This window comes from Coptis chinensis, chromosome 8, assembly GCF_015680905.1.
Source record: "Coptis chinensis isolate HL-2020 chromosome 8, ASM1568090v1, whole genome shotgun sequence".
Lineage (NCBI taxonomy): Eukaryota > Viridiplantae > Streptophyta > Magnoliopsida > Ranunculales > Ranunculaceae > Coptis > Coptis chinensis.
This window is the reverse complement of record NC_141463.1, coordinates 85485079-85497015: the sequence shown is the minus strand read 5'-3', so window position 1 is coordinate 85497015 and position 11937 is coordinate 85485079. Positions and strand designations below refer to the sequence as shown.

Sequence of the window (11937 nt, the reverse complement as noted above, 5' to 3'; positions counted from 1 at the left end):
AAGCGATGATTTTGTAGTGTACTAACTGGTACACATACAGCCAACACAAACCTGCCCACAATATCTCAGTTAACCAAATGCTGGAAAAAATTTTATTTGAACAACTCTCGGACTACAACTCAACTCAAAATATAATTCATCAAAACAACTGGAAACTGTCTGATGCCTACATAATTCTCGTTCTAAATGTCATTGTAAGATGAAAGTATGAAACTAACAAGTATGCAAATTTATCGAAGGAAATAGATAATCTATCTCTGTCAGATCGAAAGGTGGGTCATGAAAGAGCACTACCTTTTGACACTGCGGTATCTCTGATGACGAAATACAATCTCTGTTTCTCTACGGTTTTTCTGAGCCTACTTTTGTACCTTTCAGATTTTATTGTGGTTCACATTCAATCTATCGGGTATAAACTTGCAAGTATTAGTAAACCTCCACTGATCTGAAAAATACATCAAGCTTAATGTCTTGACTTGACCTTCTCTTCCAACAAGTTCAGGAAAGAATCTACTTCCAGTTCAATACTTCATAACAATTCACGTAAAGATAAAACTTCCATTCCTTTTTAGAAGCATGAAATGAACCAATACAGAAAGAAAAAACTGAACTTCATAAGATCTAGTGCCTCTTTTCTTCTAGCTACATAAGAGAAACCAAACACCAACAAGTCATTAATACACTACATTACGAGAAACAACAAAAAGCACAAAAAGAAAATGAAAAGCAACAGAATATGCTTCATAGTCGAGGTAGCTTCCACCTTCAAAATTGATGTAACAGCTACCAACCCTAAAAGGCCGAACCAGGATAACCCACCATTCAGGAAGGAACATGAGCATCCAGCCGTAACGTTGGAAAAGAGCTCCACCTCGGAGGCTGGAGCAGGAGCTTCTGCTGTTAATGACGACAGCTCAACCAGATGTCCAAAGGTTCAATGAAGGACGAAATCCAGATTCCGATTAGATTTCACAGTCACACTATTTGCTCAAGCAAATTCACAGGAAAATACTGTTGTCCTCTCGAAGAGCAGAAAAAACATCTGACTTGAATCTCAACTAAAACATCGATTGTGCATACGAGTATACAACAGATGGTAAGATGAAGCTATGTCCCCCCTGGAAATGGGTTGATTTTTACAATTAGTATGTGATTCCCATGATCTTTACACAATGGGAAAGAAGGTTAAAAATCCATCACACCCAACAGCTTCAACCAAGCTTTAAGGCCTCCATCAATCCAGCACCGTGGTTATTTTGCATCCCCTTCATGCCAAAGCTTCCATCTTGCATCATTGCAACAAACTCATTGTAATCTATGCGCCCATCCTGAAACACAGTAACCCAAAAGATTAAACTTGTGAAAGAAGAAACAAATTTTTTGAAAGTCTGTCGACATAAATGTTATTTACAAACAACATAACGAGAAATAAAGAGGAGTTGGTGGGTGATTGTAGTACAATCCAACTTTCTGCAGACTTGGCAGCTAACAAAGTTTATTGTTCTAACAGTCAACAGATTTCACGAATAATGTTTGTAAGTAGAAAATTTTGTCTTTTCTTCAACAAGAAAAGAGTCCAACTTACATTATCCTGATCCACTTCTCGAATGATATCTTCCAGCCGAACATCTCCCATACCAAATTCGTCACATGCCTGTTGAAGCTCGTCATGGGTGATGTACCCACTTCCATCTTTGTCAAAATATGAGAAAGCTGCATACAAATGATCTTCTTTTTGGACTTTGTTGAGATGGAGAGTTGCAGCAACAAACTCACCATAGTCTATAGTACCACTGTTGTCAATATCTGCCTGTAATTTTAGAACAGTTGGGAGGTATAAAAATTGAAAAAATAAATATATAAAAGAGACAGAGAGAGAGAGAGATGCCCACATGATAAGGTGCACAGGTCATCAAATAAATTTTTTACATGTTTTGTTGAAACAAGCCGAAAAGGATATCAAAGGAAACATTTTCACTGAAATCTAGTGAACTTCAAGCTATTTTAACTGAGAAGCACAAAGGTTATGGTAATATTTATGTAGCAAAACCGTATCCTATTCTTTCGTCTTCAAATCACACAATGCTATTATTCAAACGATCATGTTCACAAAACTTCGCAAAAACTAAACCATGTGATGCCTATCTACTTTCTAAATAGTAGATATCTATATACTAGCGGTAAATGATCTGTATTTTTACGTAATGGATTGGGAAGTTCAAACTATATGAATTGTCCATGTATCCTGAAGTTTCCAGAAATGGTTCTCAAATTGACACTTACCGCTTGCATTAATGCATAAATTTCAGATTCCTTCAGATGAGAACCCACTCTTTCCAAACCAGCCTTGAGTTCTTCAAAGGTGATGTGCCCACTATTATCTGTGTCTATCATTTTGAACATTTCTTTTAGACCAGCAATCTCCTCTTCAGAAAGGCTTTCAGCAATTACCTGCAAAAGAGAATTTGAAGGAAAATCTTTGAAGCTTGATGACAAGACTACAAAACATATCATTGCTTCTGCTAATGTCTTAAAAACACCCTTGTCCGTCAGACTTATTCCAAGAGGCCTATATTTAAGATATGAACCACCATTTAACCTAAGAAAACGGCATCGTGAAATATGTATCACTAAGATAAGGGGACTAAAAAGTAATCCCAGTCTGGTGGACTGTGGATATCAGTATATCTCTCTCCAATAAATACCAAAGCCAAACTTTCTTCCCAATTTTTTATACCTAGATCTTATAATATGTTGAAACATTTGATGGATGCTTTGAGTGCAGATTTACATGCATGTCAGTGTACAAAGCTTTGAGGCTTGTAAATGCCTCACTTGTCTAAGTTCTAGTCTTCTAGAGTCGGAAGGTATTTATGTACTTACTCTGATGGCTATTTTCTTGAGTTTATTCATGGCAGAGAATTGCTTCAAGCGAGTAAGCACAGCAGAGTCGAGAGGCTTGTCAGGAGCTACACCATCAACCTGAACCCATGGGTGACCTGCCAATATAATAATCTGTAAATAAAACAATACAACGTATACAGCCCTATATCTTCCAGCAAAAAAGGAGTGATAAGAAAAATATTACTTCTTCCAATATCTTTCTTGTAATACTTGGTAAATTAGGAGATCACTGGACTCTCAAAAGAGAAAATGAAAGCAATGAAGGTTCACTAGTATCACGAGTGTAACTATGCTGCTGTGAGAATAATTGATTATTTAAAGGGGTATTTCAATTTTTGTGAAAAACAAAAATATGGTCCGAGTCCAATCATTCAACCAGTGTCCTTAGTTCATCTCTCATTTACTATAGGACGTAAGAAAAATCCCAAAGTACTTCGTGCATTGAAAATTTAAGTAGTGAACAGTCGTGATAAGGCCTGCTAACAAATTAGTTAATACTTAACAGCACTCTATGAGATCAGCGTTCGCTACTTGTAAGTTGTAATCAATACTATGTAACTGTTGTGCTGAATAATATATACTATATACATCTTTACAACTTAGTTATGAAACCACATAGCCAGAATATAGATCATTTTCCCCATGGGAATGGGACGAAAGTAAACTTACATAGAACTTCATGAGCAGTCAGCCTTTTCTTGGGGTCTCTTACAAGCATTTTCTGTACCAAATCTTTTGCACTCTCTGAGATATTAGGCCATGGATCAGATATAAAGTCGAGCTCGCCTTTTAGGACCTGTTCGAAAATCCCCTGCTCGGTTTCTACATCAGCAGACAAGAGTAACGTATCATGAACAGTAGATACAGTTGTTTTAGGCAAGACTTACACAGACACATGAGGGAAAAACAAAAGTAAAATAGATGTTCAGGAAAACAGAGAACTGTCAAATCTCACCATCCCAAAATGGCGGAACCCCACTTAGCAAAATATATATAATCACCCCTGCACTCCAAACATCACATTCGGGGCCATATTGTTTCCGTAATACTTCAGGCGCAACATAATAAGGGCTCCCAACAACATCAGTGAATGTTTCTCCTGCAGCAATGGATCACTAATTCAAGACAAGATAAATAAAATTTCCAAAAATAAAGGGAAACATAAATCAACAGTTGTATTGAGTAATAAAATGTTATAGGGATGGCGGGTTAGTGTTAGTATTATCATTGCATTGCCCACAGTTCATCTCAGTGTAATACTGCAAAATTATGAAACTAGAACAAGACGTTTGAGATTTTACCTGGTCTAAAGAACACTGACAGTCCAAAGTCAATTGTTTTGAGTGGCGAATCCTCTTCTTGGTTGACAAAAAGAAAATTCTCAGGTTTGAGATCTCGATGCATAACACCTAAAGAATGGCAGGCTTCTAGTACACCGACTATTACTCTAGCAAGCTCAGCAGCCTTTTTCTCAGAAAAATGACCCCTCTGAATAATCCTGTCAAAGAGCTCTCCACCCGCACAAAGTTCCATAACTACATGAACTGCAACACCGTCCTCATAAGCACCCTTGATTGATACAACATTAGGATGACCCGCTAAATGGTGCATTATCTGAATTTCTCTCCTAACATCCTCCACATCCTCTTCTGTAACCAATTTCCTCCTTGCAATAGATTTGCATGCATACTCTTTATTTGTTGCTTTCTCTAGGCAGAAAAACGTGGTGCCAAATTGTCCTTGCCCAAGCTTCCTTCCTAAACTGTAGATTTCCTTTATGTTGTCCGTTTTCCTCTTTAATACAGATTCTATCTGAAGACCTGCACTCGAAACTCTTTTCATGTGGTGTGGTTTCTTCGGCTTATTCTCTTCTTTCGTATCCTCCTTCACAGTTTTAACAGATTCCACCACCACCACTTTACTCTCCACCACAACTTTAGATTCCACCATATTAGGTGTCACCACTTTAGATTCCACCACTTTAGATTCCACCCACCACTTTAGAAGAATCATGCCCACCCATCTTAACCGTGTCGGGTGGTGTACTTTGGACAGGCATAGGAGGAGGAGGGGCATCGGATGAACCATTATCCACCCTGGCGGAAGGGGTAGTTGTACTGGAAGCCACATTTGAGCCTGAGCCTCCTTTGCTACTACTGGCCTCCTCACTATTAGGAGGAGGAGGAAGAACATCCTCGTTTCCACGACTCCTCCAAACAGCAGCTGAAACAGTTTGCAAAAACCCCTTCTGCCCCAAAGTTGGTCCTACACATGTGTTCCCCATCTAATCTCAATTTCTTTCTTGATCTATACACTTCAAATCAAGCTCTATCCACATAATGACAATGTTCTTCTCCAATTCCCTTCCAAAAATCCCTCAAATAGTACAGATTAACAATGGCAATCAAAAAATAAATAAAAAATGGACTGGTAATTAATAAGATCAATGGGATCTTTGAGAGAGAGAGAAATGGAAAGCCAAGAAAATATTTTAATATATTTTTTTTAATGTGTGACGTGCACACGTTTGTTCATTAATGTATGTGTATATATGTATTGAGTATTGACCTAACAAAAATATTTATATTTTGGTAACAAAGTCTTGCCTCCTAGATCGCCAAGACCGGGACATGCAAGTTGGAACCTACCACATCCCGTCTGCTCCCGTGGGGTTCACCTGCTGTAATCCCAACTAACTGCACCAATTCAAATATCCACAGACCACAGTAAAATACGAGATGAGATAACAAACCTTTTAGGCTAAGTCCAATGACCACACCAAACCACAATAGTACAGTGTTCGATGTATTTACATACAATTGCACTTATTTCCATATAACCACCCACAAAACAGTATTTGGTAGCAAAATATAGATAGACGGTTGATGCAAGAAGTCGCAATTATATGCACTATACAAGTAGTTTCCATGACATCGACTTGCAGCCAAAAAAGTTGTGTAAATAGATGCAAACACAAAAAGGTGGTTTATCTTATATATAATGTGAAAAAAAATAGTGGGATAATGTAACCAACTTTATAAGATGTGGAAAAAAAAATAGTGGGATAATGTAATCAACTTTACATTCTTTTGCCTTGGGTTTATCAAATACAAGTAAGTTGGATGCAATACAATCACATGTCATTTGCAACTCGGTGCACCGAACCAAACAGAGCAGTTAGTGGTTTACAGCGGCAATGGTTTTATTTATAGCCGCCAATACCTATGGCGTATAGGAAAAAAAATTAAACTCTCTAGCCTCCATTGTTAAAGGCGTGTGGGGGAAAAAAAAACAATTTCTAGCCACCACATACTGTGTCGTGTAGTTTAGATTTCTTCTACCCGCCCTCTCATACTGGCATGTAGACTTGATGCTATCTCATTAAAATTGGTGCTATACATAGGTAAATTATAATGATAGCGTTTTGACACACCATTGGACTAGAAGTTTCTGTGATATTTAGTGTTTTGCCGCACTATTGGACTTATCCTTACACAGGATATATGATATATTTGATATTTTGATGTTGGCTATGGAATTTCGGGATATTTAATTATGCCACTTGTCACCATGCATGGGAAAGAACGAGACCAAACAAAAATCTCTTGTTGTTCCACTCATTAATGGCGGATTTAGCTATGAACAATAATCTTCCAAAACCAGTAGTCTCCTTCTTTTTCTTCTTATAGAACGAGAGAGAGAGAGAGAGAAAGTTTATTAACTTCCTCAATGGAGAGTGTGATAGTAGTAATGGACGCAAATCGTAACAAAGGAAACGCTGATGCACTAGACTGGGCTTTGAACCGTGTTGTTCGTCCTAAAGACACTGTTATTGTTCTGGGAATCATTTGTGAGTTTGGAAAGAAAACTTCTTGTTTTCCTTTCTATATGGGCATTGGCATCTCTGCTATTTGTAAGTTCCCCAAATAAACCCCCTTACTTTATATTATTATTGTTTACATGATTAAATTAGTTAATAAGTTTGGTTGTGTTTGATAATGGGAAAACTTTTGATTTTTTTGTTTGTTTTGAACTTGATAAAGTTGGCATGCATGTAGTTTGTTTGCTGAAAAAGACACAAGTTCATAGATATGTGAAATCAGGAAATGTTAGCATTGAAACTCCAAGTACTATGTTTTGTGCAACAACTAACCGTCTTTGGTCAGCTCCTTGCCCATGCATCATCCCTTACTCCACATGACCCAGCTACAAAATGTGATTGATGTGTGTAACCAAATGCAGGTCTATGCGAACCATTATTAGGCCAAGACCTGGACATTAGTGAAATCATGCATATAGGATCTTAATACTTTGTACCAAATAATCTCAATTAAGAACCCCTATCAGTTGGGTTGGTTGGTTGAGTTTGTAGGCAATTTGACGAGTTTTGCAGTTTTGTAAATGAGTAGGCATGAGTGATCTCGTAAGCATTTTCTTCTCTAATTCTTCTCATATTCTAAATAATCTTTTAGGGGAAAGACTAGAATTCTCTGGGCAGGGGGAAATGACCCCAAAGGTGGTCGAAGAGGAGATTGCAACGAAGAGGGAACAATATCAGTGTACTCTCCAACCCTTCTATCGTCAGTGCAAGAAAAATGAGGTTAGCTAGCAATGCATTCTTTCATCTTTTAATGAAACTTGGATATATATAGTTTTCACAAACCGTTATGGTTATATCTAATACTGTTATTTTATTTTTATTAATATATACATAACAAGTATACAGGTGAAGTTGGAAGTTAAGCTTGCTGCAGGGTTTGATCCCAGGAAGATAACAATTGAAGAAGCAAAAAACTCCAACACTCGTTGGATTGTTTTGGATAGGTGATTTAAAACTTTATTCAAATTGAAGAAGCACAAAAGTCCAATACTCGTTGGATTGTTTTGGATAGGTGATTTAAAACTTTATTTCATATTGCAGATTTTTTTGTATTGGTTTAGACTTTAGAGTAGTGTTGCTTAAAACCTCACACCTCTCCTACTCTGTTTCCAAGTGGGACACTTGGTCAGGCTTAATATATTATGTATTTCAGGCTCCCTCTTGACTAATTTCCAGACCCAAAATCAGCCTGAAGTGCTGGCTCTGGCCGAGAGCTTTCAAAATGTCCCTCAAATTGCCCACAAACTGTCATGATTAATATCCTTAAAGGTTAGCCCTCAAACTTTTCAGGGGCTTGGGATTGTTTAGAGTATGAGCCTGCTACACAGTCCTCATTGAGCCCTGACATGAACAAGCAAAGCAACGGTATACAGCACTTAATAGAATGCTTATAGTTTTTTTTACTTATAGTTTTTTGCGTTTTAAAATGTCGACCTGTAGAGTTATGTTTCCAATATATTTTGTGATTTTGAATGCTTATTCGCTTGAATTTTGCTGCTGACAACTTACAAGTCTGGCCTGACCCACCCATGCAGATGAGGGTGGGGCGGGTTGCCTGGGTTTAGCCTATTTTACATTACTACTAAAGCCATCAGATTGAGCAAACCTTATGTCTTTTTCTTTTTCATTTTTGCTGATTATGGGCATGTAATCCATATAGCAGTTAAACCAAGAGTTTAAATTCTACATCTAGAGTTGACAATAAAGCTTTGATGTAGAAGTCCATGGACATAGGCTAAACATTCGTGGGTCAGAAAACAGAGCATCTCACATGGAAAGGGACTGGCTCAATTTGTTTTGATCAATGACGGAAAAATGAGCATTGAGACGTAATTATAACGTTGCTAGTTTCTTTGCTTTTAGTCAAGTCCGCTTAATGTGTCTTACCTCAGAATAAAATGGTAGCAAGAATTTATGTATAAGGAGTTAGTTTATGGTACTTTGGATATTACTAAATTGTCATACTTATAAATGAAAGTGTAAAATACACTATGAGGAGCTATCGTATGGTTTGGTTTCATTTAAGCAGTCTCCTTGGATATCTGAATAGTTAGTTTCAAATCTTCTCTGATTAGTGTGTTTCATATGTCAGCCACTTAAAGAAACATAAAGCCTTTATATATGAGCATACAGGCTGCAATGTTGCAGCAATGAAAGAAAAAAATTTGGCAACAATTACACTATCCAGAGCTACTGGTTATGACACATCAACTAGAATGGAAGCTGGAATTGAGGAATCCTGTCACTTAGCCATTCAGCTTGAGGAAACACGAAAAAATGATCATAGTAAACGAGCCAAGTTATCTGCACCACCTCACATAAGTGCCTGTTGGTTCCCCCTTTCATGGAGGACTGGTTTTCCTCGAAACCTTACTCAAATTGAAATAGGGAGCATAACCGATGGATTTTCCAATAAAAACATTCTTTTAGAGGAAGGGAATGTGAAACTCTACAAAGGCATTCTAATGGAAACTCCTGTTCTTGTGAAGTGTTACTTTGGTGATCATGAGCAGTTCTGGTCAGAACTCCAGATCCTGTCACGAGTTCGCCACCGCAACTTTTCGAACCTTGTGGGGTATTGCTGCACAGATAGTTCTATGTTCTTGCTCCGAGATTACTCAGGCAATGGTTCTCTCGACATGCACTTGCAATGTAAGAAGTGTTGCCTCTCTAAATTAATAGTTGATGTGAATACATTTATCAAGATTAACTAAAATGGTAATACATCAATATAAATATTGCAACTAGTATAAATCTTAACATTGAAGTCTTGTGTAAGTGAAATTAGTCAAATTACATTCTTTTGTGCTTTTAGAAACAACAACGCCTAGTGTTGCTGGTAACTTTACTTCGCACCTTGTGGGGAGATTAAGAGGTTTGAATCTTCCTTCGGCTATGAACCTGGGCTGCATCAACATGATGAAACTTTGAACGATACTTCCATCTGTAAAAAAATAGATTGAAAAATTAATGTCGCGGTTTTAATGCTTTTTATTGCATTATTTTTCGAACGAGGTACTCTTTGTGGACTGACAATTATAAACTTGGCGTAGGTGATGAGTTAGCCAAGAATCTTAATTGGAAATCAAGGTTAAATATTGCACAAGGAATTGGAAGTTGCTTGCGCTACCTACACGAAGATTGCATGGATGGGCTCATTATGCATCTCTCACTCAGATCCGCTGACATATTGATCACTCATGATTGTTCTCTTTTGGTAAGTATTTGTTGGCTCTAATACAATATGAGTAATAAACTCGGATAATAATTGTTATAACACTCTACTTTTTGCTCTTCTGCTTTTAACATTCTGATCGAAACGGGTTTGATTCTTTTCATTCAAAGCTTACAGAATTGGTGTCAAAGAAGTATTTGAAGGGTTGGAAAGCTTCAGGTGGAGATTTATATATTGAAAATTCTTTCGAGTAAGTGTCTCTCTGCACTTGGTACGATTGATGTGGTAAAACTTTAAAGTTTGATTTTATCTCTAGATGATTTGAGTTGTCTTTAACTTTTATACTACTGGGCAATGCACACATTCTATAAAGCAAGGGACGAATTGATGCTCGTGATGTGAAAAGTAGAGTATACACCTCAAGTCCTGGCATTTACATTTTGACATGTATGTAGGATTGGATGACCAATCTGTATATAACGGCATTGATAATGGGTGTGTATTCTTTATTAATAATTTCCTCTGGTGGTTTTTGCTGGTTCAAGAGGCCAGACTCAAGCAGAGGAACACCTTCCACTTGATGTACATGCCTATGGCTTGTTCCTCCTGGAACTCTTGACTGGGCAAAAAGGCTTCGGGTTTGGTAACTGCCAAGAGGGGCACTCTTTAGAAGATTGGGTAAGCTCGAGTCACTTGTGGTGACAATCCTTGTGAAATTTCTTAAACCTATTGCCTGCAGGTTATCACCATTTCAAGCGCTGGTAACTCGAAGATGCAAGTAATCAATTTTGTTTCCCACAGGTGTTACCCCTTCTTGAAAATGGTGTATATCATGAAGTCATTGATTCAAGATTGATGGATTCTAGTGATGCTAAGGAGGTCCATTATATGGCTTGTGCTGCACTGTTATGTTTCAAGAGAGATTATGGGAATCAACCTTCCATTAGTGAGGTGAGTTTGTAGTGTTTCCCTTCCTCTCCACCCCCAGTCACCCACCCATAATGGGTTAAGTTGGAATGCAGGATTTTGATGTTAGAAGGATCACAGTACTTAATTGTGGTTTAGAAATTTGCATTTGAAAGTTATGCAACACTAACAGTTCATGAATAGTACAGAAGTCTGTCAAAAAGATCTGGAGAATTTTTTTTGTAAATGATGTCACAAAGTATGCTCTTTGTTGTAATGTAAGAGAGTATTTTATGACCACCAAATTTGCAATTTACAATTTTTATTTTTTTCATAATATACTTGTTGATGTTGGAGATTTTAAATCTGGCTGGACTCTTAAAGAGACTTTAGTAAAATATGTACATTCGACTTAAAGTTCAAGAATTAGTGTAATATGAATAATATGCAAGTTCAGTTAATTTATCAAGGCTTTGGTGTTTTTCATTACTACCAGATCCTATGTTAGGTTGCTAACAGTTAGCTGCCTATATCCTGATTACCTTAACCATCTTACTTGACACATACTTACTCAATTTTGTGACACAGGTTTTGGCTGCCTTCCAAGGCGATGGTTTTGGCGCATGGCAATGTTGAATATTGCTACGGATTATAAAGGAACCACTGTTGCTTGAAATCAACAAATAAATTTGAAATAAAGAATTGTATGGCCAACATTGTGTTGGATTGCTAACTACTAGGTGATTTTTCTACTTTTTATCAGTCAAGGCCTCATGGATGATCCAGCATATACCATGTGCCTCCTGGTCTACATTGTCCAGTATATGGAAGGTGTGAGTTCAGGCAGTTCTAGGAATAAGAAGAAAGTTCTGCAGGATATGGTGATCAATGTCAAACAATTCCTCTTTAGCTAAATAGTAGGAAGTAGCTTCTGTACAGGGTTGAGATATTAGGACTATTTGCTGGCCCTGAATTGGAACGTAGAAGTGAGTTGTTAAGATTTGGGAAGAACTCGATGCTTTAGCACCTTGCTAAATAAAAGTCAGTCTTTCGTACTGTTCCCGCTGGATTT

The 11937-nt window shown here is 37.4% G+C and overlaps 2 protein-coding genes across 2 annotated transcripts; one reads left to right on the top strand and one right to left on the bottom strand.

The window, feature by feature from the left end:
- Positions 1–594: 594 nt before the first annotated feature.
- On the bottom strand, positions 595–5340 carry LOC147483781 (calcium-dependent protein kinase 20-like). Its single transcript, XM_086580002.1, has 8 exons — positions 4924–5340; positions 4206–4883; positions 3860–4003; positions 3574–3726; positions 2884–2999; positions 2284–2451; positions 1586–1810; positions 595–1328 (listed from the first exon to the last, which is right to left on the bottom strand). Exons 1-8 carry the CDS (start codon positions 5186–5188, stop codon positions 1212–1214), a joined length of 1866 nt encoding a protein of 621 aa, XP_086436128.1. The 5' UTR covers positions 5189–5340; the 3' UTR covers positions 595–1211.
- A 1176-nt stretch (positions 5341–6516) lies between these two features.
- Positions 6517–11920, top strand: LOC147483780 (proline-rich receptor-like protein kinase PERK8). Its single transcript, XM_086576643.1, has 9 exons — positions 6517–6817; positions 7377–7504; positions 7631–7728; positions 8877–9436; positions 9838–10001; positions 10130–10209; positions 10505–10637; positions 10761–10910; positions 11454–11920. The coding sequence occupies exons 1-9, from the start codon at positions 6634–6636 to the stop codon at positions 11499–11501; spliced, it is 1545 nt and encodes a 514-aa protein (XP_086432769.1). The 5' UTR covers positions 6517–6633; the 3' UTR covers positions 11502–11920.
- Positions 11921–11937: the final 17 nt, after the last annotated feature.